Below are 26,587 nucleotides of genomic sequence, written 5' to 3'. Positions count from 1 at the left end.
CACCCCCAAGGCACATGAAATTAATGAAGCACATATTTAAAACCACTGCCTTAGCCTGGCTTCCATTCACTTATTTCTCTTGGGATATTTCTGTTTTCAATATTATTTTCAATAATACAATGTAAAGCTTTATCTTTTTAAAGGGAAATTCGTACATTAGTGAGCTAGCAGTAGGGGGTGTTGGTGGTTTATATTGGCTTCTATCACAGTGCCTATCTTAACTGACTGTGAAGGCATTTATTTACACATTTTTTTTCTAGCACTAGACTCTTAAGCACTTGGAAGACAGAAATAGCTACTCTTACTTATTTTAGCACATTTAGCATCAAAACGGCATCTAGCACTTAGTAGGTACTTAAAAAATGTGTGCTAAACTGAGTCCCATTGTGTCTGAGGTGGGGCTTTTGTTACACCTGTCAGGCATTTACTCTGATTACATACACAGGGTTGGCCTTAGCCATGTGGCCACACATCTTTGCTTAAGATTATCTTTCAACTAAAATTTTGTGAAGCCTCTCTGAAGAATGTAGCCTATTAATGGGAAGGATGGAAACCCTCTGAGTATGGCCAGTTGTTTTTATTATTGTTATGAAAAGCAAATGTTTTTAAGCCCCTGGGTCTTTTTGGATACAGAAAATCCTTACTCAATGATTCTAATTAAGAGATGGCTCATTCTCTGTCATAGTTTCCATAACTAGATTTTCTTTTTGTATCTTCACTTCAGAGGTTCACTGGAGCAACTATGTAGAACCTCTAAAGTAGTAGAGAAATCTGGTTTTATGAACCATCATCACAGTTGTGTTAAGCTGATGACATATGAAAAATGAGGTTTTTTAAAAAGATAAAATAAATGTGTGAAAATGTTTTAGGCTAGTGAAATATTTGGGATTAGAGCTACTCATATTTTTTTCCTATGGGAATGTTGATATTTGCACTCATGTCTTAGATGAGTTTAATATGACCATTTCAACCTCTTCATGAACTTTATTGCAAAACATTTATTATTGCTTATAATGACTTACTATTGCTTTTGGGGACTTTAATAACATGAAGAATCCTATGTATGAAAATATTTTATTAACTGCAAACAGTTAGTTTTGGATAAAAGGAATTTCAATAAGACAATTTACCCAAACTGCATTAGGAAGTTATCTTTGTGATTTTGAAGAAATGAGGATTGACTAAAAAAAAAAATTATATAAACTCTGTTGGAGAAAAGTTTAGCCCAATGATAGTAATGCAATAATATAAAAAATAATAAAATTCCTCACATTTATTGAAAGCTTATATGTTAGGTGCTGTGCTGTTTTGTAACAATGTTTATCTTCAGACAAATCTTTGTGACATATATTATTATTATCCTCAGTTTACAAATAAGAAAAATAAGGCTTAAGACAATAAGGTTCATGAGCAAACTGGAATTCAAGCACAAAATAGTGTGACTCAGGAATAAGAGCTCTTAAAAATCATTCTATATACTATCAATATGTATTTTCAAATCAAGTTATAAGTATAGTTTTCATAATAAAGAAGGAACAGACGTTGGCAACTTCCTCAAAATAATAGATGAAGTGCACTTGAACGTGTAAAAGATGGAAGCTTATATTCTTACCCAATTATGGACAAAGAAAAGAGAAGCCTCAAAGATTATTGACTAGATGGAGCTTTAACAAATATGTTGTTTGATTTCTTGTAATTTTTAGACTCATTTATGGAATAGATACATGTCCTTGGAAATTATAAAAATAAATGATGCTAGCATTGTCTTTTCTAAGGCATTGAGGTATGAGTTATCTTGTGCTATCTTGTGAATTTCACTCTTTTGTTCAAGGGCTACTTTTTAGTGATGGTAGAAAATCAGAACAGCTGCGTCAGTGCCTCAAATGACAACAAGGGCTCAGGACTGCCAGCTAGAAGTCAATGTCCACATGCCTTCATTGGAGCCATTTCAGGATCTATGTGAAATTGCTGCTTTCTGACCATGGTTGCCTTTCTCTGCTCCTTTATGAACAGTCTCAGGCCTTGTTCTGCTCAATAATCTCATGGCCTGACTGTATGGGTGTGCTGTGACAATACCTTGATATGTCAAGATCTGCTTTCTGGCCCCAACAAGGCCATTAGCACCACCAGAGCGCATATAGTTTCTCCACGGTCCACAGGTGATGGGTGGCACTTGTGGACAGGGGAAATCAGGGACTAATCAACAAAGAGCCCAGCAAGGAAGAAAATGCTACTTTGGGAATTTAACTCCTCTGTCAAAAGCTAATTCTAGTTATAAAGTGGGAAATCAAAACAGCTGCATCAGCACATTAAATGACAACAAGGGCAGGAGTGCTGGCTTAAAATGCAAGTGTCAGGGAAACGTGCATATCTCACCAGCGTGACCAGGCAAGTTTCAGAGGAATTTCCAGTACTCATGAGGTGTACATGGCACTGGGAAAAGCAGTACATTTGTAGAAAAGAGCGGCAAGGAACTCAGGAGCACAGTGCCTATGTAGAGCCGCAGCACTGCTGTGTGACTTCAGCAGGCTGTCAGGTCTCTGCTTCTCAGAATTTGCCTATAAATGAAGACTAGAACATCTCTAAGGTCTTGTCTGAAATGAAGACATGATGGTTTCCACAAAGCTACATTTTGAACAACAACAAAAAACCAGTAACTTAATATATTAATAAATTATATTGCTTGTCATGTGCACGACACATGACAATGTTGTAATTATAAGTGATTGTAATTAAAGTAATTGTAAGGGATATTTGATTAGTCAGACAAAGGGAATTAAAATAGGAAAGGACTGTCATGAAAGAAGGAAAAAGAGGACAAGTTGTGAAGTCACACCTAGGAATAGCTCGCTGCCTTTCCTCCATGAAGTAAATGCTCTGGCTAGAGGCCTCCTCAAAGCAAAATTGGATTTTAGTTGAAATTTGATGAAACAGTTTTAATTCCAGAACTCTTGCCCTTTCCATGTGAGGGCAGTGCTTCTTTTGGCTTTGAATTGGGAAATTAATGTGAACCAGGCTCCATTCCTCAAGACCTCATTACCCTAAGGTAACAGTAACCTGTGGCCTGTGAGTCTACGTGGTGAAAAGCAAGGAGATATTTTGTGCAAGAATAAAGAGAGAGTGTGGCCTTCAATAATTTATTATGAAATTTGCAAACACACAGCAAACTTGAAAGAATTTTGAATCAATACCCATATACTTATTACCAAGTTCTTACCATTAATGTTTTACTGTACTTGATTTGTCGCATACCCATCCATCAATCAACATGCATATCATTAGTTAGAATTAATTGTTTATGGTTTTTCTTCTTTTGATGTGAAATGTACATACAACGAAATGCACAAATCTTAGGTGTACATTGAGTACACTAATGATAATACATGCCTGTATAATCCAAATTCCTATCAAAATACAGAACATTCCCATCACTCCAGAAATTTCCTTCATGTCTCTTCTCAGTTAATCCATCATACCTTCCCACAGAATAATAACTGTTTTGTTTTTTCCACCATAGATTAGTTTTACCTGTTCTAGAACTTTGTATAAGTGGAACCATATAGCATGTGCTTTTTTGTGTAAGTCTGCTTTAACTTGGCATAATATTTTTGAAATTTATCCATAGTGTTGTACGTGTCAGTACCTCTTTTTATTGCTAAGTAGTAGTTTATTGTACACATATAACCACAGTTTATCAACTCTTCTGTTACATATCTGGGCTGTTTTCAATTTAGAATTATTATGAGCAAAGCTACTGTAAACATTTTTGTACAAATCTTTTGTAAACATACATTTTCATTCTCTCTGGTAAATACCTAGGATTGGAATTGCTGGGTTGTAGGATGGGTGTATATTTAGCTTTATAAGAGATTGCCATACCTTTTCCAAACTGGTTATGCTATTTTACGTTTCCACCAGCAATACTTGAGGATTCCAGTAGCTCTACAGCCTCATCAACATTTGGTGTTATCAGTCTTTTTAATTTTAGCCATTTTGGTGAGTGTGGTGGTATCTCATTATAGTTTTGATTTACATGAAGATTGAGTTTTTAATTGCTTAAAATTTGAGTGAGTGAAGAGTAGACAAAACCTTCATAGTAAGAGTACTAATGGAGGTAGAGTTATAAAAACAGAAAGCCCACTGGCCAGACTTTGAATAGGTAATATATTTAAATTTTGCTGAGTTTGAGTTAAGAGGAGGAAGCCAAGAAACACTTATAAGTGTCAGGATCCACTAATACAATTCCATTTTTAGTATTTGTGCTGCTGAAGCAAGCACACAATCAGCTAATAATAAAGAAAATATATAAAGAGGAAAACTTAGACAAGGCTAAATGAGAATGATGTAGTCTACATGCTGTAGAATTGTATACATAGCCCTGGTTAAAAGAAATTAAGAAACTTAGGCTGGATGCTTTCGGTCACACCTGTAATCTCAGCAATTTGGGAGGCCAAGGCAGGTAGATTGCTTGAGCCCTGGAGTTCGAGACCAGCCTGGGCAGCATGGTGAAACCCCATCTCTACAATAAGTACAAAAATTAGCTGGATGTGGTGGTGCACACACTGAGCCTGTAATCCCAGATACTCAGAAGGCTGAGGTGGGAGGATTGCTTGAGCCTGGAAAGCAGAGGTTGGACTGAGCCATAATTGTGCAACTGTACTCCAGACTGGGCAACAGAGGGAGACTCTGTCTCACAGAAAAAAAAAAAAAAAAAAAAAGGCCGGGCGTGGTGGCTCACACTTGTAATCCCAGCACTTTGGGAGGCCAAGGCGGGCGGATCACGAGGTCAGGAGATCGAGACCACGGTGAAACCTCATCTCTACTAAAAATACAAAAAAATTAGCCGGGCGTGGTGGCGGGTGCCTATAGTCCCAGCTACTCGGAGAGGCTGAGGCAGGAGAATGGCGTGAACCTGGGAGCCGGAGCTTGCAGTGAGCCGAGATTGTGCCACTGCACTCCAGCCTGGGTGACAGAGCGAGACTCTGTCTCAAAAAAAAAAAAAAAAAAAAAAAAAAATGAAAGAAAAGTCAAAAGAAATTAAGAAACTTAGAAAAATCCATAAGCATGTGTTTTTTAATTTCAGTGCTGCTTCTATTTAATAAATTTATTGAGGTATTTTACAGTTACAATTTTATCAACAAGTTGGAAGGTAAATACTCTTGAGGAAATGTACAGCTTCATACATTAGTCATCAAGTATGGAAAACACAGATAGACTTGTTAATAACTTTTGTGCCCAAAACATGTTGTTATATCTTCTATATAGTAACATTTAAAGGACTTTCAGAACTGAAGGATGTTTCTGTTTTGTATATTTTCTTTGCTTTCTCTGGACTGAAGTAACTTAGGATAAGCTATCTTATCACCTGACCATTACAACCTTATATTTCTTCTGAAAAGCAAAATATTATGTTAAGAGATCATTATATTCTTTTGCTTCCTTTTATAATGTCAACTTATAAAATTTACTTTCACATGAACTGCTTAAAAAATGTTTCTCTGTTTCTGTATTAGGTCCTACATTAGAGATCATCAAGCAAGACTTTTATCAAGAAGCAAAAACTCTCATTGCCCAACATTATGAGAAAATAAATGATGTTAGTCCTTTGCATTTATCTAATGTTACATTTAAAAATTTTTGCATACTACAAGGATTATTCCAAAGGATTGCATAAACCCTAATATATGATAGAATAAATAGAAAAGAGAATAGAATTGAAGAGAAAAATGAAATGCTCACTAGCCATAAAAATTGATTTCAAATGACATTTTAAAATAAGTTTTTTTTTTTTTTTTTTTTTTTTTTTTGAGATGGAGTCTCGCTGTCGCCCAGGCTGGAGTGCAGTGGCGCCATCTCAGCTCACTGCAAGCTCCGCCTCCTGGGTTCACGCCATGCTCCTGCCTCAGCCTCCCGCATAGCTGGGACTACAGGCACCCACCACCTCGCCTGGCTAATTTTTTGTATTTTTAGTAGAGACAGGGTAAAATAAGATTTTTTAGTTATATGAATTTTAATTATACAAATGTGTTTAATTTGTACATTTAATACAATTTAAAATTTTTTTGAAGAATTTTAACATAAATAATTGGATTTATCATCTGAAGTAAATATCCCATTAAATGCTGTTTAGTCAAAGCTAAACTAGAAAATAAATTGTGAGATGAGTCTCTTCTATGCCCTTAGCACGATTAGCTTAGCATGATGCATTATATTCCATATATATTTTTGCATTAAGATTGTCCATTTGCTGGTCTTGAGGGCATAGACTATCTTTTAAATGCTGTATTTCTAGCAATAATGATTGTGCCTGGCTCAATAAATATTTGCTGAATGGCATATATTTGGAAAGTGAGAAGAAGGAGTGAAAGGGAAAGGGATAACAAAGGGACAGAGGAGGGTCAGCCCAGGGTGACATTTTGGAGGAGAGCATCTATAGAGGAGGCAGCAAATTTGGGGAAGGGGCAACTATTGTGACCGTTGGGCCTTTGGGAAGACAGGTGAGGCGAGGGTACCTTCGGATGGTTTACTGTGTGTCAAATGATCCTAGTCCCCTGCTGAATACTTAAAAATTTTTTTAAACAAAATTTTAAGTAAGCTTTTAAATATTTTTCAATATTTCTTGCAGTTGGGGAGGAGGATTCTAATTTTTACTTATGTTTCTTTTGAATGGTCCTCTATGCCAAGACTGGCCATACATAGTTTTAATCATGTAATCAACATTGTACACATTGGTTAACTAATTTTTCCTCTAACCAATTTAAAATGATTTTCAATTATATTAATTTCACTGGGGGGAACATGGGATGAACGTTTCACGGTCTTCAGAGTTAGACAGATGTGCCTTAGAAACTTTACCTGTTTTAAAATTTTTATCTAATAATAACAGCCCAATGTTCCATCTTTGGTTGCCTGGCAAAATGTAATACTAGCACACTAAAACCTCCTTATTGACCTTTTGAGTCAGCAACAATTTGAATTTTTCTAAACCTTTTTTTGGGTGTGTGTGTGTTGTTGGGGGAGTAGGGAAGAACTATAGCTCTATCTGTGTGTAGAACAGTTATGCTATTTGGATAATTGCCTGTCAGAGACCTGGAGCTGTATTATTTCTCTGTTGTTCAAGGTGGTCAAAATAAAGAAGCAATTATGATTAAAAGGATATGAAATGTATGTCCTATTACCAATATGCTCTTTTTGAGAGCTTACCTCCATATATGTTCAGTTATTTCTGGTTCGGCAAAGGAAGAGATTTGGGAGATGTTGGCATTTTATGGACATCTGAAAGTTCTTCAAAGATGGTTGAAAATAATTTAATTCCTATATGTCTATTTGAAAAACTATTTTACAGTGGACTTGCAACCTGTAATTAAAAATATCACTTTGGGGAGAAAGTTGCTATTTTAAAATTTACATTTCTTCCGAAGGGGAATATAATCCTTATGCTTGTGAAGGACTTTTAGAGAGTGACATAGAATAACATCTGATTTAGCTGGTTACTGTCATTTGTAATTTACATTAGAGTAAATGTCTTATATAGTAAGGTACTTTGTAAAATGTATGTAGTAGAGATGGAATTTTGTGAACTTATTAATAAAATTTATTATATAACTATTAAATAATGCATACTAAAATTAAATTTTGCCAAAATCTATTTTTGTTTTATTCATAGAATAAAGTTCAAGGTACTTCTATAAATGTTTTTAGAAAGAAACACCGAAAACCGAAATCTGGCAAATATATACCTTTGGAGATTGACAAAAAGGAAACACGTGATGTGGTGCAAGAACATCGGGCAGCACTCAGAAGGATTTGCTTTCCCAAGGAGCTTTCCAAAAGTGAACATCTTCAGGAACCCCCACAACGAATCTCCTTCAAGGAACCACACATTTTTAGTAGAAGAGAAAGATGCAGGCCCATAGATCTAATTACAAAAGGTAAGTTTTTGGTGGAGTGAAGAAATTCATCAAACCCACGGGCAAAACTATTTGCTTCTTATGTGCCTGTAATGGAATTTTCTTGTTGAAATAATTCCCTGAACTTTAAATCTTAACAGTGAAAGGTAGGGAGGCCTGATTATTAGAGCTGCTAATCTCTGGGCACCAGCAGAAATTGAGATGAACACATTCTAAAGGGAAAGAGAAATTTAGAGGAACAAAACTTGTTAGCCATGTCTTACAGAAGTGATCTTCTTCCTAGTGAAAATCCTCAAAGACTGTTTATTTCATAGATGCTAAAGCAGCCATGGATGATAGCCCTGAATTATGTTTTTGAGCAGGATCGACAGGATAGGCAACTTACTCGTGAGTGTGTTTCCTCAAAACACTAAAAAGATTTTTGGAAGCTATAGAGTTTTCCCTTAAAAGAAATTGTAAAGGTTTATCCTTTATCAGTAACATGGTAGGTGTAAATTAGAGATCGCTTTAAGCAAAGTAATATTGTTTTCCTGAAACTAATGGCTTGAATATATGACCACTTATGATACATTTCTAGTATAGCTTTCACAGCCTCATCTTATTTTTTTCCTCTTACGTTATTTATAAAGATGTTTATTTATTCATACACTTATTTGTATTTTTCCTATTCAACAAAGAATGACTGCTCTGTGCCAGGCACTAAGTTAAGAGCTGGAGAAACAGCAATTAAAAGGCTCAGAGAGTAATGGTGAGGATAAACACAGGGTAATTTCTTACTATACAGTGTAACAGTTGCTATAAGAGGGTAAGTGTGAAGCATTATGGAAACACTGAGGAGTAACCAACCAAAGGCCAGAAGAGATTTCTCCTGAAAATTTATCAGAAGAGATCTCTTTAGAACTGGGTTTTCAGGAGAAGTAGGATGGAAGCAGGAGATGCCTTTCTGAGCCGCAGGAACAAAATGTGTTAAAGCTCTGAAGGATGTAAGAACATAATATATTTTGGGAAGGGAGAGATGCGGTAGGAAATAAATTTTGGAAGATGGGTGGGCTAGAGTTTGAAGGGAATATAATAGTAGACCTAGAATTTGAACTTATGTTTAATGGAAAGACATGATGATTTCAAAGCTGTATGTGGGGGAAGAGGTGAGGTATAATCAGATCTTTCTGTTAGAAAAATAAAACTGGCAGCAGAGACTGTAGAGAGAGTGATGACAGAGAGCTAAGTGAGAAGGCTGGCCAGGTGAGAGATGACAGGGCCTAAATTAGGGCAGTAGGGAAGCATACAGTGTGGAGGAGGGCTGTTCCATCAGCATTTCTCAAAGCATGCTCTTCAGAATGTTAGTCCTGAGTGATTCAGTGACCTGACAAAGGGTTCTTTGGTTAGAAACATTTAAAAAAAATACATGTTATATTCCTTATTGGAGATTCATATTGATTATTAATATATTGAAAGGTCTAGGAAATACTGCAGAAAAGAAATCTGTTTACTGTTTTTAACCTTGCTACCCCCAGTTCATTTGACCAAAGAACCCCCATTTTTTTTCACATTATACCAGTTAATGTCCTTGAGACTAGTGTTCTTTTTAATATATTTTGATAAATTCAGAATTAGTGGATTATTTTAGGATGAATTAACTGGTTTTTGAAAAATCAACTGATTATGTAATGAAAATGAAGATGATAAAGATATCGAGGTTTCTAGACTGAGAAACTGGACAAAAATCCTTAGGATGGGATAGAAATTTAGATGGTATCTCAGTCTTTTCTTGCTGCTATAACAAAATGCCTGAATAATTTATAAACAGACTAAATTTATTACTCATAATTATGGAGGTGGGAAATCCCAGATCAAGGTACTAACTAGCAGGTGGTTTTGTGAGGGTCCAGTCTCTGCTTCCAAGATGGCACCTTGAATGCTCTGTCCTCTGGATGGGACAAAAGCTGTGTCCTCACATGTTGGAAGGAATGGAAGGGAAAAGGGCTAGCAGCTCTCTGAAACCTCTCTTATTAGGGCATTAATTTCATTTATGAGGGTGAAGCCCTCATAACTTAATCACTTCCTCAAAGGTCCTATCTCTTAATACTATCACATTGGATATTAGATTCCAACATGAATATTGGAGACATATAAACATTTGAACCATAATAAGGGGAGAAGCAGATTTTGGACAAGTGGGGAAAGGGGTGGGGGAAAATGATTAATTCGGTTTTAGACCTGTTAAGTAGACACACATGTGGAGATAGCCATTAGGAAGTTGGAAAAGGAGACCTAGCATTTGAGAAGTAGGTGAAGATTGAAGATAGATGTGAGGGGTCACTACCGTACTGAAATTGTGGGGCTCATGCATTTCTTCACCTAACATTTGTTTAATATGTGAGGTATGAGAGACAAAAGATATGCTGCTTCCCTTCAAGAAATTCAAATTTGATGTATATAGTTTTTGTGGTGGCACTGAAGGACAATAAATAGACAATTATAGTATGACTCATACTGTAATAGAAAGTAACTCTACTGCTTTAAAATGAATAGGAAGATATCTGATTCAGATTTAGGTGTCAGGAATAGATTCTCAGGAAATTTAAAGTCTTTGGTAAATTTTGAAGGATAAATAAGTGTTAACTCAAAAAAGAAAGAAAATTCTGTCTAGCTAGAGGGCCTAGCATCTACCTGACAGTGGATATCTGAGAAAGTGATTATGATGTTTTTGACAGAATTAAAATGATTTTACATGACTGGAACATGAGGATTGGGGACTGATTACAGATAACAGAGTAGATACTGAACAACACTGAATTTTAACCTAAAAGCTATGAGAACCATTTAAATGTTTTAAAGAGAAGTTGCAGTGATAATATTTGCATTTTAGCATGTTTACTGGCTGTAGAGATGGGGTGTGATGGATTTTAGACGCATAGAGACCGATAAGGAGATAGTAATTCACACGAGGAAAGACAACTTAAATGAAGGTAGTAACACCAAGGATAGTGTTGGGAGAGATTTTACAGATATTAGAAAGGTAGAGTTATTTAAACTTGGTCAACAATAAAGTAAAGCATAAGGCACAGGGAAGAGCTGTGGTACTGGGTTAGTGGTGTACACTAAGTGGCAGCATGAAGCCAGGTATAGCAAATTAGAAGGTTGGAGATGCATCTTATATAATGGTAAAAACTGCCACCAGCAATAAGTTGGAATCTAGACCATGTACCTACTGAGCTTTGTGGCTCTAGGTAAAGAAGTTGGGAAATGCATTATTAAGATATACTGCTGGTTTCTGGCTTGCTTTGGGAAGTTATTATAAACATGAGATAAACTGAGAAAAGTCCTAGCTAGTTTCCAATCAGAAATGAATGGGCATAGAGAGATACTAGGTACTTGGGGTCTTGGTTTTGAGCAAATATCTACTAACACTTAACATTGCAGCAAAAAGCATATTAAAAGTACATCTTTTACTGCACAGCCCATTATCTCAGATACCCTCATGACAGTCATTATTGAGAGACTAATCCAAGGGGTAAGGGAAACAAAGATGCAAAGGAGATTTTAGAACCACATATTAAAAAAATGACTTTGCATCCTGGCCAGCATGGTGAAACCCCGTCTCTACTAAAAATATAAAAATTAGCTGGGCGTGGTGGCACGCTCCTGCAATCCCAGCTATTTGGGAGGCTGAGGCAGGAGAATCGCTTGAACCTGGGAAGCGGAGGTTGCAGTGGGCTGAGATTGTGCCACTGCAGTCCAGCCTGGCAACAGAGTGAGACTCCATTTCAAAAAAGGTTAAAAAAAAAAGACTTTGAATGTGGTTATTGTCAGGCAGAATTAACTGGAAGCAAATAGATTAAAAAGCCCAACAGATTTTTTTAGAGAATTTCATTCCCAAAGAAACCATGAACCTTGATGTAATTGAATGTTCAAAAGTAAGATAACCTAGATTTATCAGGAAGTGGGTGACACAAGCCATAAAACCTCTAAGGAGGGTAATAGCAAGATGTGTCCAAGGAGCAAGTAAAAGGCTTCTCAGAGAGTAGATCAAGAGGCCATTGAAAAAATGAAGAGAGCCCTTCCCAGGACAAAATCATTGTCTATTCAAGGAACTTCCCGACCTCCAGGTTAGGGGGCCTTCTCAGTGACTGTCCAATAGAATTCTTTTCCAATAGATGTTAATCTTTGGACTGGTGACTATTATGTTTACTTTCTTCCCTTTCACTAATGGAGTTTTTACTGAGGTTATCCTATACCTGCTCTATTACTGTATGTTATATGCTTTGGGGAAGATGGAGATATCTTCTGTACTTGGGTCTCATATTACTGGACCATAAGGAGCCAGATCTGAACTTATTGGATAAAACTACACAGCAGCTGGAGGTCCTGCTCTCTGAGCTGGATGCAGTGCCTGGGGGGAGCTTTGGGTTGTTATCTTTGGGGAGAGGAAAGGTGTATTCTGTAAAGGAACAAGAAGGACTGAATATTTAGTGTCCTAAAGAACAGACTGTAGCAGAGACAGGATAGATGCTCATCAAACTTGTATCGTTTTCTTACTTGGTACTTGGAAAATAGATGGGGCTGTGTGACAGATTTGTCTCAGTGGATTATAGCTGGAAGTAATGCATATAAAATGCACATAAGTGATGCCCATAAAAGTGTTATGTGTTCTCCTCCCAATGTGGCTCCCCACATTTTCAAGTAGGAGGACTTCTTTACAATATTCTTAAAATAATTAAACAGTGGTAATAGTACTTTTAATATGTGTTGATTAAAAAACTTAGTTCAGATATTCAGTAAATATACAAAGCTCAGTGCAGAGAATACAAAGGAGAAAAAATGGACATAAATTGTGTCCTGGTGGAACCTGTGGTCTAGCTAGGGAAACAGATATCAATTAACAATCACATATATACAGATTGAGAGTACATCACAAATAAATTGGATGTGGACTGTGTGTCAGCAAGACTTCCCAGAGGAAATGATATTTGAGCTAAGATATAAAAGATACATAGGAATTACTCAAAGAGTGGGAAGTTTGAGGCAATTGCAAAACCATTTGCAATGACCCAAGGTGTGGGGCACATGGAAGAACTTTCAAATAAGTGAAAAAAGAGTTAATGTGGTTGCAGTTCTGAGAATGAGCTGGAGAGGAGTGAACTGAGACTGTATGAGAACAGAAACTTTTAGTCAGTGCTGTGCTAGCACATGTTTAAGAACTGGATCTGGTGAGGGGAGGGAGGAAGGCCTGGTTCGTAGTTTTTACTGATTTCCATGGTGTAAATACTCTTAACATAGCCAATTTCAAACTACCAATAGTGGTACCACTGATGACAGGAGTTGGGAAGAGATGTACACAGTCAGTTCTCCTGAGCAGGTCTGAGCTTGCTGCGGCACACCACTGCATGCAGGCCGTGTCAAGCACTTCTCATTCATCACCTGAAATCCTCTTGGGCTCATCTCTTATTCCAGGCACTGCAGCCACTGCTAGGGTGACTGGTCCTTGTTCCATACTTCCTGGACTCCTTCCCGGCTTGAGACATTCATAGGACCAGCTTTAGCTGACACATAAACAACCAGGAAGGGGGGATGAGAGCCAGTGGATAAATGTTTCCTCCCTTCTGTGCCTGGGCAGAAGGGTCTCAATAACCTTTTATAAAGCTTCTCAGAAGGTTTCGGACAGTTAAGCAACCAGTATCTTATAATGATGGTCAACTCAGAAAAAAATTTCACATTAGTTTTCCCTTCTTGCTTGTTTTATTTTCTCCTCCTTCATTTCTAGTATCACTTTAAAAATACTGTCATAAAATATTTTGATGGCAGAATTGTCAGTACTTACTGAAAGATCAGGTGTGGAGTGTAAGGGAAAGATAGCATGAAGGATGACTCTTAGGCTTTAGTCCTGATGAACTGGAAGATGAGAATTGCTACTTTCTGAGATGGATAATAGAGAGAGATGCATTTTAAGTGGACAGAAACTAAGAATTGGGATATGGATATATTAAGTTTGAGGAGGCTATTAGACATACAAATCAAAATGTCAAATAGGTAGTCCATTATAAGTAAGTGCAGACTCATGGAAAAGGTTGGAGTCATTAATTTATAGATAATATTGTTCAGTAGACATGCCACATGAGCCACATATAATAAAAAATTTTCTGGTGGCCACATTAAGCAGTAAAACAGGTAAAATTAATTTCAATAATATATTTGGGGCTAGGCGCAGTGACTCACACCTGTAATCCCAGTACTTTGGGAGGCCGAGGCGGACAGATCACTTGAGGGCAGGAGATCAGCCTGGCTAACATGGTGAAATGCCATCTCTACTGAAAAATACAAAAATTAGCTAGGCTTGATGGCAGGCACCTGTAATCCCAGCTACCTGGGAGGCGGAGGCTGCAGTGAGCCAAGATTGCGCCACTGCACTCTAGCTGAGAGACAGAGGAAAAAAAAAAAGAAATATATATATGTGTGTGTGTGTGTGTGTGTGTGTGTAAAACTTATTGAGATATTATATATTTTTCATATTAAATCTTTAAAATCCAGTGTATATTTTACTTACAGTGACTCTTAAATTGGACTAGCCACATTTCAAGTGCTCATAGCTACATATGGTAATTGGCTACCATATTGGACAACACAGGTATAGATATTATTTACAGTCATAAACTTAGATAAGATCATTGAGGAAGTAAATGTAGGTAGAAAAAAAATCCAATAACTGAGCCCTGAGAATTTCTAACACTTAGAGGGCAAGAAAAGGAGTTTCCAGCAAAGGAAGTAGAAAATGAACAGGAGCCAAATCAGGGGAGTGGGAAATATATTAGTCATATTTCAATTAAGGAGTAATGCATTAGAAAGGAGCAAGGACAGCTTATCTGTCATCCCAAGAGAAAGGCAGGGGCATGAGTGCAGATGCAGGTGGATTGATAGAGCAGGTGGTGATATTACTTCAATTTTTTTTTTCAGTGAAGTTAGAAGTGAGTTCCTCACTTGAGGGTAGGGTGGGACCGAAAGTATTGGGGTTTTGAGGAGCAAGGAGAAGGGTGAAATAATCATAATTTGGAAAAATGTGAAAGTAAAAATATAGTTTGCTATGAAAAAAATGAAATTCCTTTTATCTTTTTTTCTTTCTTTCTTTCTTTTTGTTTTTAGAGGGAAATGATTGGGAAGTGTCACTGAGCATCAGGGAAGAAACTGCCTTTGCCTAAAGCCCTAGGGTATGTGAAGGGTAGAAGAAAGGAATAGCTATTCCTTGACAGAGCTGCTGAAAAAGCTGTCTCCCTAGGACAATAGGATTATTAGAACAAGAAGATAGGGGGAACATGTACAGAAGATAGCAAGAATATTAATTTAGCTGATAGAAGGTCTTGGTTTCTTAAGGCAAATGAAGAGTTTGGGAGCTGGTTTGAGGAAGGATGAAAGATGGCAGGTCTATGGAGATTGAGGTCAGCAGTAAGAAGAGTGAGAAGACTAGTTCCGAGGGTCACTTAGAGTATGTGAGTAATCCTTTCTAATGATAGTCTCTTTTGGGGGATTTTTCTCTTTAGCACTTTGTAATCGTGAGGCCAAAGTGTTGCGGGTGGACAATATAAGAGGGAAGTGAAGATTTTATCAGGAGTACAAGGAGGACAGAAATCCTCCTGAAAATCTCATTATAGACTCTGCTTGAGGTCAGAGACATGCTACTAGGAACCTTTGCATGTGCCTTACTAGACAGCTCTGAAATGCTGATCTTTGAGTTTATATTTGAATTAAAATTGCAATTCATTCTTCAAAGTTCTTATCTCAAAAGGCATGTATTAGCTGTGTACTTTGGATCTATTTTTAAAGCATATTCCTAATATTCACTTCAGGGTGAATGGAAGCATGATCTAAGATATCAGTGGCATTAATTCCAGAACTTGATTAAAGTCTGTGAGATTAGAAAGAAAAGTGTGTACTGCGTGTGTAGAGTATGTAGTTTCTGCTCAGACAGCCCAGACAAACTCAGTTGCATTATCTTCCATAAACTGAATATCTTATGTGAGAATAGGCCAAACATTCCTTGAATTTGATCGAAGGATATCAACTTAAAAATACCCTGTAACAATTATAGTATCAAATATCGTTTGTAAATATCTTCTTTGTCCTTGCCTGTAAATACATGCCCATAGTTTTGATACAACAAAGTCAGGAAAAATATGAAATTATCTTCTCTTTCTGTGTATAGATATTCTACAGTACTGCTTAACCAGTTTGTATTGTCATTCTGCTGATAATTTATGAATCTTAATTATTAAAAATTATTAAATTTTAAATTATTAGATTACTAAAATGATTGACTATTAGAAATTAGAAATCTCATGTAAAATCAGTATTTTTGTAATATATATAAAAAATTAATGTTAGTTAGCATATAATACAGTATTGTCTTGTTCATGTAGTACCATATAATATATAATTTGCATTCTCTTAGGAATTAAAAATATTTGCGTCTATTTTGAGTTATTTAAATTTGAAAACAGGCTCTAATTAAGCTCAAAAGATTTCATTACATCCATGTCATGCACATATATTTAGGGTTGATATGGAGTTGTTCCTTACCCAGTCTGGAAGAAGGTAAAAATATGTATGAGTGTGTGAGTTGTGAGAGTGTGTTTGAGTGTGTATGTGTGTGTTTGTGACTGTGTGTATGTGTTTATGGATGTGGGAAAGTCTCTACATATGTATATGAGTGTATGTGTATGTGTGTCAGAGAGAGAAAGAGAGAGTGTTTATGTGTTCCTTGGTCTCCAAATCACAAATCTTTTCCTTTATATATAAAATGAGAGCATAATAAATTGTAATAATGCTTTAAAATGACTACATAGCTAGAAGGCACTGGAGAAATCTATCAGAAAAAAATGACTTTGTGCTATGATTATTTCTTTGCCTACAGTGGTGACAACTTACCAAATAGTTTTTTGATCAACAATGTTTATGAAACCTAATTTATATTTTAATGATTTCAGGTATATGATCATTCCTTGGTATCTGTGGGGAATTGGTTCTATGAACTCTGCAGATTCCAAAATTGGCAGATGCTCAAGTCCCTTATTTAAAATGCTGTAGTACAGAAATATAAGCATTTGAGACTACTATGAACACCTCTATGCACACAAACTAGAAAATCCATAGGAAATAGATAAATGCTTGGAAGCATACAATTCTCCTAGCTTGAATCAGGAAGAAATAGAAATCCTGAACAGACCGGTAATAAGCAATGAAATTTAATCAGTAATTAAAAAAAAATCTCCCAGGAAGAAGAAAAAAAAAAAGCCCAGGCCCAGATCCTTAGACAAATTCTACCAGACATCCAAAGTAGAATTGGTATCAATCCTACTGAAACTATTCCAAAATATCAGAAAGGAGGAAATCCTCCCTAACTCATTCTATGAAGCCAGTTTCACCCTGGTACCAAAGCCAGGAAAGGAAATAACAACAACAACAAAACTACAGATTGATATGCCTGATGAACATAGATGCAAAAATCCTCAACAAAATACTAGCAAACTGAATCCAACAGCACATCAGAAAGATAATTCACCATGATCAAGAGGGTTTCATCCCAGGGGTACAGGGATGGTTCAATATGTGCAAGTCAATAAATGTGATTCACCACATAAACAGATTTAAAAACAAAAACCATATGATTGTCTCAATAGATGCTGAAAAAGCATTTGAAAAAATGCAGCATCCCTTTACAATAAAAACCCTCAACAAACTAAGAACATAAAGAATATACCTCGGGGGGTGGAGCCAAGATGGCCGAATAGGAACAGCTCCGGTCTCCAGCTCCCAGCCCCAGCGACACAGAAGACGGGTGATTTCTGCATTTCTGCTTGAGGTACCGGTTTCATCTCACTAGGGAGTGCCTAACAGTGGGTTCAGGACAGTCGGTGAAGCGCACTGTGCGCGAGCCGAAGCAGGGTGAGGCATTGCCTCACTTGGGAAGCGCAAGGGGTCAGGGAGTTCCCTTTCCTAGTCAAAGAAAGGGGAAACAGACGGCACCTGGAATATCGGGTCAGTCCCGTCCTAATACTGCGCTTTTCCAACGGGCCTGGAAAACGGCACACTAGGAGATTGTGTCCCGCACCTGGCTCGGAGGGTCCTATGCCCACAGAGTCTTGCTGATTGCTAGCACAGCAGTCTGAGATCACGCTGCAAGGGGGCAACGAGGCTGGGGGAGGGGCGCCCACCATTGCCCAGGCTTGCTTAGGTAAACAAAGCAGCCAGGAAGCTCGAACTGGGTGGAGCCCACCACAGCTCAAGGAGGCCTGCCTGCCTCTGTAGGCTCCACCTCTGGGGGCAGGGCACAGACAACCAAAAACTCAGCGAGAACCTCCACAGCCTTAAATGTCCCTGTCTGACTGACAGCTTTGAAGAGAGTAGTGGTTCTCCCAGCACGCAGCTGGAGAACTGAGAACAGACAGACTGCCTCCTAAAGTGGGTCCCTCACCCCTGAGCAGCCTAACTGGGAGGCACCCCCCCAGTAGGGACAGACTGACACCTCATTCAACCGGGTACTCCTCTGAGACAAAACTTTCAGAGGAACTATCAGACAGCTGAATTTGTGGTCTCACGAAAATCCGCTGTTCTGCAGCCACCGCTGCTGACACCCAGCCAAACAGGGTCTGGAGTGGACCTCTAGTAAACTCCAACAGACCTGCAGCTGAGGGTCTTGTCTGGTAGAAGGAAAATTAACAAACAGAAAGGACATCCACACCAAAAACCCATCTGTACATCACCATCATCGAAGACAAAAAGTAGACAAAACCACAAAGATGGGGAAAAAACAGACCAAAAAAACTGGAAACTCTAAAAAACAGAGCACCTCTCCTCCTCCAAAGGAACGCAGTTCCTCACCAGCAACGGAACAAAGCTGGATGGAGGATGACTTTGATGAGTTGAGAGAAGAAGGCTTCAGATGATCAAACTACTCTGAGCTACGAGAGGAAATTCAAAACAATAGCAAAGAAGTTAAAAACTTTGAAAAAAAATTAGAAGAATGGATAACTAGAATAACCAATGGAGAGAAGGGCTTAAAGGAGATGATGGAGCTGAAAGCCAAGTTTCGAGAACTACACGAAGAATGCAGAAGCCTCAGTAGCAGATGCGATCAACTGGAAGAAAGGGTATCGCTGATAGAAGATGAAATGAATGAAATGAAGAGAGAAGGGAAGTTTAGAGAAAAAAGAATAAAAAGAAATGAACAAAGCCTCCAAGAAATTTGGGACTATGTGAAAAGACCAAACCTACGTCTGATTGGTGTACCTGAAAATGATGGGGAGAATGGAACCAAGTTGGAAAACACTCTGCAAGATATTATCCAGGAGAACTTCCCCAATCTAGCAAGGCAGGCCAGCATTCAGATTCAGGAAATACAGAGAACGCCACAAAGATACTCCTCGAGAAGGGCAACTCCAAGACACATAATTGTCAGATTCACCAAAGTTGAAATGAAGGAAAAAATGTTAAGGGCAGTCAGAGAGAAAGGTCGGGTTACCCACAAAGGGAAGCCCATCAGACTAACAGCTGATCTCTCAGCAGAAACTCTACAAGCCAGAAGACAGTGGGGGCCAATATTCAACATTCTTAAAGAAAAGAATTTTCAACCCAGAATTTCCTATCCCGCCAAACTAAGCTTCATAAGTGAAGGAGAAATAAAATACTTTACAGACAAGCAAACGCTGAGTGATTTTGTCACCACCAGGCCTGCCCTAAAAGAGCTCCTGAAGGAAGCACTAAACATGGAAAGGAACAACCGGTACCAGCCCCTGCAAAAACATGCCAAATTATAAAGACCATCGAGGCTAGGAAGAAACTATAGCAACTAACGAGCAAAATAACCAACTAACATCATAATGACAGGATCAGATTCACACATAACAATATTCACTTTAAATGTAAATGGGCTAAATGCTCCAATCAAAAGACACAGACTGGCAAACTGGATAAGGAGTCAGGACCCATCAGTGTGCTGTATTCAGGAAACCCATCTCACGTGCAGAGACACACATAGACTCAAAATAAAGGGATGGAGGAAGATCTATCAAGCAACTGGAAAACAAAAAAAGGCAGGGGTTGCAATCCTAGTCTCTGATAAAATAGACTTTAAACCAACAAAGATCAAAAGAGACAAAGAAGGCCATTACATAATGGTAAAGGGATCAATTCAACAAGAAGAGCTAACTATCCTAAATATATATGCACCCAACACGGGAGCACCCAGATTCATAAAGCAAGTCCTCAGTGACCTACAAAGGGACTTAAACTCCCACACAATAATAATGGGAGATTTTAACACCCCACTGTCAGCATTAGACAGATCAACGAGACAGAAAGTTAACAAGGATATCCAGGAATTGAACTCAGCTCTACATAAAGTGGACCTAATAGACATCTACAGAACTCTCCACCCCAAATCAACAGAATATACATTTTTTTCAGCACCACACCACACCTATTCCAAAATTGACCACATAGTTGGAAGTAAAGCTCTTCTCAGCAAATGTAAAAGAACAGAGATTATAACAAACTGTCTCTCAGACCACAGTGCAATCAAACTAGAACTCAGGATTAAGAAACTCAGTCAAAACCGCTCAACTACATGGAAACTGAACAACCTGCTCCTGAATGACTATTGGGTACATAATGAAATGAAGGCAGAAATAAAGATGTTCTTTGAAACCAACGAGAACAAAGACACAACATACCAGAATCTCTGGGACACGTTCAAAGCAGTGTGTAGAGGGAAATTTATAGCACTAAATGCCCACAAGAGAAAGCAGGAAAGATCCAAAATTGACACCCTAACATCACAATTAAAAGAACTAGAAAAGCAAGAGCAAACACATTCAAAAGCTAGCAGAAGGCTAGAAATCACTAAAATCAGAGCAGAACTGAAGGAAATAGAGACACAAAAAACCCTTCAAAAAATTAATGAATCCAGGAGCTGGTTTTTTGAAAAGATCAACAAAATTGATGGACCGCTAGCAAGACTAATAAAGAAGAAAAGAGAGAAGAATCAAATAGATGCAATAAAAAACGAAAAAGGGGATATCACCACCGATCCCACAGAAATACAATCTACCATCAGAGAATACTACAAACACCTCTATGCAAATAAACTAGAAAAATCTAGAAGAAATGGATAAATTCCTCGACAAATACACCCTCCCAAGACTAAACCAGGAAGAAGTTGAATCTCTGAATAGACCAATAACAGGTTCTGAAATTGTGGCAATAATCAATAGCTTACCAACCAAAAAGAGTCCAGGACCTGATGGATTCACAGCTGAATTCTACCAGAGGTACAAGGAGGAACTGGTACCATTCCTTCTGAAACTATTCCAATCGATAGAAAAAGAGGGAATCCTCCCTAACACATTTTACGAAGCCAGCATCGTCCTGATACCAAAACCTGGCAGAGACATAACCAAAAAAGAGAATTTCAGACCAATATCCTTGATGAACATTGATGCAAAAATCCTCAATAAAATACTGGCAAACCGAATCCAGCAGCACATCAAAAAGCTTATCCACCATGACCAAATGGGCTTCATCCCTGGGATGCAAGGCTGGTTCAACATACGCAAATCAATAAATGTAATCCAGCATATAAACAGAACCAAAGACAAAAACCACATGATTATCTCAATAGATGCAGAAAAGGCCTTTGACAAAATTCAACAACCCTTCATGCTAAAAACTCTCAATAAATTAGGTATTGATGGGTCGTATCTCAAAATAATAAGAGCTATCTACAACAAACCCACAGCCAATATCATACTGAATGGGCAAAAACTGGAAGCATTCCCTCTGAAAACTGGCACAAGACAGGGATGCCCTCTCTCACCGCTCCTATTCAACATAGTGCTGGAAGTTCTGGCCAGAGCAATCAGGCAGGAGAAGGAAATAAAGGGTATTCAATTAGGAAAAGAGGAAGTCAAATTGTCCCTGTTTGCAGATGACATGATTGTATATCTAGAAAACCCCATTGTCTCAGCCCAAAATCTCCTTAAGCTGATTAGCAACTTCAGCAAAGTCTCAGGATACAAAATTAATGTACAAAAATCCCAAGCATTCTTGTACACCAATAACAGACAAACAGAGAGCCAAATCATGAGTGAACTCCCATTCACAATTGCTTCAAAGAGAATAAAATACCTAGGAATCCAACTTACAAGGGATGTGAAGGACCTCTTCAAGGAGAACTACAAACCACTGCTCAATGAAATAAAAGAGGATACAAACAAATGGAAGAACATTCCATGCTCATGGGTTGGAAGAATCAATATCGTGAAAATGGCCATACTGCCCAAGGTAATTTATAGATTCAATGCCATCCCCATCAAGCTACCAATGACTTTCTTCACAGAATTGGAAAAAACTACTTTAAAGGTCATATGGAACCAAAAAAGAGCCCGCATCGCCAAGTCAATCCTAAGCCAAAAGAACAAAGCTGGAGGCATCACGCTACCTGACTTTAAACTCTACTACAAGGCTACAGTAACCAAAACAGCATGGTACTGGTACCACAACAGAGACATAGATCAATGGAACCGAACAGAGCCCTCAGAAATGATGCCGCATAGCTACACCTATCTGATCTTTGACAAACCTGACAAAAACAAGAAATGGGGAAAGGATTCCCTATTTAATAAATGGTGCTGGGAAAACTGGCTAGCCATATGTAGAAAGCTGCAACTGGATCCCTTCCTTACACCTTATACAAAAATTAATTCAAGATGGATTAAAGACTTATATGTTAGACCTAAAACCATTAAAATCCTACAAGAAAACCTAGGCAATACCATTCAGGACATAGGCGTGGGCAAGGACTTCATGTCTAAAACACCAAAAGCAATGGCAACAAAAGCCAAAATCGACAAATGGGATCTCATTAAACTAAAGAGCTTCTGCACAGCAAAAGAAACTATCATCAGAGTGAACAGGCAACCTACAGAATGGGAAAAAATTTTTGCAACCTTCTCATCTGACAAAGGGCTAATATCCAGAATCTACAATGAACTCAAACAAATTTACAAGAAAAAAACAAACAACCCCATCAAAAAGTGGGCAGAGGACATGAACAGACACTTCTCAAAAGAAGACATTTATGCAGCCAAAAAACACATGAAGAAATGCTTCTCATCACTGGCCATCAGAGAAATGCAAATCAAAACCACAGTGAGATACCATCTCACACCAGTTAGAATGGCCATCATTAAAAAATCAGGAAACAACAGGTGCTGGAGAGGATGTAGAGAAATAGGAACACTTTTACACTGTTGGTGGGACTGTAAACTAGTTCAACCATTGTGGAAGTCAGTGTGGCGATTCCTCAGGGATCTAGAACTAGAAATACCATTTGACCCAGCCATCCCATTACTGGGTATATACCCAAAGGACTATAAATCATGCTGCTATAAAGACACATGCACACGTATGTTTATTGCGGCACTATTCACAATAGCAAAGAGTTGGAACCAACCCAAATGTCCAACAACGGTAGACTGGATTAAGAAAATGTGGCACATATACACCATGGAATACTATGCAGCCATAAAAAATGATGAGTTCGTGTCCTTTGTAGGGACATGGATGAAACTGGAAAACATCATTCTCAGTAAACTATCGCAAGGACAAAAAACCAAACACCGCATGTTCTCACTCATAGGTGGGAATTGAACAATGAGAACTCATGGACACAGGAAGGGGAACTGTTGTGGGGTGGGGGGAGGGGGGAGGGACAGCATTAGGAGATACACCTAATGCTAAATGACGAGTTAAGGGGTGCAGGAAATCAACATGGCACACGGATACATATGTAACAAACCTGCACATTGTGCACATGTACCCTAAAACCCTAAAGTATAATAAAAAAAAAAAAAAACAATAACAATGAAAAAAAAAAAAAAAGAATATACCTCAAAATAATAAAAGCCATATATGATAAACCCACAGCCAATAACATGCTGGACAAGGAAAGGTTGAAAACATTTCTCCTAAGTACTAGAACAAGAGAGGAGTACCCGCTTACACTACTTCTATTCAACATGATACTGGAGGTCCTGGGCAGAGCAATCAGGCAAGAGAAAGAAATAAGACGCATCCAAATTAGAAAAGAGGAAGTAAAAACTATCTCTGTTTGCTGATGATACGATCTTACATGTAGAAAACCCTAAAGACTCCTCCAAAAGACTCCTAGATTTGAGCAATGAATTCTGTTTAGTCTCAGTTTACTAAAACAATATACACAAATCAGTAGCAGTGCTATACACCAACAATGACCAACCTGAGAATCAGATAAAGAACTCAGTCCCTTTCACAATAGCTGTAAGAAAAGATACCTAGAAATATACTTAACCAAGGAGGTGAAAGATCTCTACAAGAACTATAAAACACTGATGAAAGAAATCATAAAAGACAGAAATAAATAGAAAAACATCTCATGCTCATGGATTGAAAGAAACAATGTCATGGAAATGACCATACTGCTCAAAACAATTGACAGATTCAATGCAATTCTAACAAAATTACTAGTGTCTTTTTTTCCACAGAATTAGAAAAAACAGTCCTAAAATTCATATGGAACCAAATAAGAGCTCAAATAGCCAAAGCAATCCTAAGCAAAAAGAAAAATTCTGGAGATATCACATTACCCGATTTCAAATAATACCGCAAAGCTATAGTAACAAAAACAGCATGGTACTGATGTAAAAGTAGACACACAGGTCAATAGAACAGAATAGAGGACCCAGAAACAAAGCCAAATACTTTATAACCAACTGATCTTTGACAAAGCAAATGAAAGCATACACTGGAGAAAGACACCCTATTCAATAAATGGTGCTAGGAAAATTGGATACCCACATGTAGAGGAATGAAACTGGATCCCTATCTCTTGCCGTATGCAAAAATTAAGATAGATTAAAGACTTAAATATGAGACCAAAACCATGAAATTCTAGAAGAAAACCTAGGAAAAATTTTTCTGGGCATTGGCCTAGGCAAATACTTTATGAGTAAGTTCTCAAAAGGAAACTCAACAAAAACAAAAATAAATTAATGGGACCCAATTAAACTAAACATCTGCTGCCTGAAAATGAAATATTCAACAGAGTAAACAGATAAACTACAGAATGGGAGAAAATGTTTGCAAACCACGCATCTGACAAAGGGCTAATATCCAGAATCTACAAGAAACTCAAACAAATCAGCAAGGAAAAGACCAAATAATCCCATTTAAAAGTTGGTAAACAACATGAACAAACATTTCGCAAAAGAAGATATATAAATGGTCAAAAAACATATGAAGAATTCTCCATATCACTAATCATCAGGGAAATGCAAATTAAAACCACAATGAGGTACCACATTACCATAGCCAGAATGGCCATTATTAAAAAGTCAAAAAACAATAGATGTTGGCACAGATGTGGTGAAAAGGGAATGCTTATATGCTGCTGGTGGAAATGTCAACTGGTACAACCTTAATGGAAAATAGTACAGTGATTTGTCAAAGAACTAAAAGTAGATCTGCCATTCAACCCGGCAATCTCACTACTGGGTATCTGCTCAAAGGAAAAGAAGTCGTTTTATAAAGAAGACACCTATATGCACATGTTTATCACAGCACAATTCACAATTGCGAAGATATGGAATCAACGTAAGTGCCCATCAACTGATGAGTGGATAAAGAAAATGTGGTATATTTATACCATGAAATATTACTCAACCATATAAAAGAACAGAATAATGTCTTTTGCAGCAACTTAGGTGGAATGGAAGGACACTATCTTAAGTAACTCAGGAATAGAAAATAAAATACTGTGTGTTCTCACTTATAAGCATGAGCTAAGCTAAGGCTACACAAAGGCATATAGAGTGGTATAATGGACACTGGAGTCTCAGAAGGGAGGAGGGTGGGAGAGGTCTAAAGAATGAAAAACTACCTATGGAGTACCATGTACACTATTTGGGTGATGGGTACACTAAAATTCTAGACTTCACTACTGTACAGTTCAATTAAGCAACCAAAAACCACTTGTAGCCCTAAAGCTATTGAAATAAAAATATAAATAAAAGAAAAAAAATGAAAATGGTGTATTTGCATATAACTTAAGCACATACTCTTGTATACTTTAAATCATATTGAGATTACTTATGATACCTAATACAGTGTAAATCCCATGTAAATAGTTGTTGTATTGTTTTTTAAATTGTATTATTTTTTATTGTTGTGTATTTTTAAAAAATATTTTCAACCTGCCATTAGTTGAATAAGTAGATGCTGAATCTACAGAAACAGATGACCGATTATACATACAAACATGCAACAAACATGCTAAAACGTTTTTACTCATTCCTACAAAATTACTTGGAATAATTTAAGACTAGGAGCCATAACAATTTATTTAAAAAAGTGGAAACTAGAGATTGTTTTCGAAGAGGTGGAAAATTATGCTGAGTTTAGTGTCACAGAATAATTTGACTTGAAGTCTTGGAGCTTGAAACATACTAATATTTCTCCATGCATAAAAACAGATCCTTATTGTGAAATTTCTAAATGAGGGAATAAGTTTGAGATAATCTCTTGAGAGATTATTACACAGAGAATTTTGCAAATGCTTCTACTTCGTTTCTTCCTGGTTTAGATTGCTATATTTC

General features: G+C 37.5%; 1 protein-coding gene across 5 annotated transcripts in view; it reads left to right on the top strand.

The window, feature by feature from the left end:
* Positions 1 to 26,587, top strand: part of IQCM (IQ motif containing M) — a 646,606-nt gene that overhangs the window by 85,521 nt on the left and 534,498 nt on the right. For all 5 annotated transcript variants that reach the window (XR_010120562.1, XR_008657267.2, XR_008657268.1 and 2 more), the window contains 2 exons: positions 5,514 to 5,596; positions 7,667 to 7,931. Coding sequence is in view for 2 of the 5 variants with exons in the window: in XM_063638261.1 (XP_063494331.1) it covers positions 5,514 to 5,596; positions 7,667 to 7,931 (348 nt within the window). In the remaining 3 variants the exon portion in view is untranslated. The remainder of the gene's footprint in view (positions 1 to 5,513; positions 5,597 to 7,666; positions 7,932 to 26,587) is intronic.

Source organism: Symphalangus syndactylus, chromosome 4 (assembly GCF_028878055.3).
Source record: "Symphalangus syndactylus isolate Jambi chromosome 4, NHGRI_mSymSyn1-v2.1_pri, whole genome shotgun sequence".
Taxonomy (NCBI): domain Eukaryota; kingdom Metazoa; phylum Chordata; class Mammalia; order Primates; family Hylobatidae; genus Symphalangus; species Symphalangus syndactylus.
Note: the sequence above shows the minus strand (reverse complement) of the source record. Positions and strands in the feature narration are given on the sequence as shown.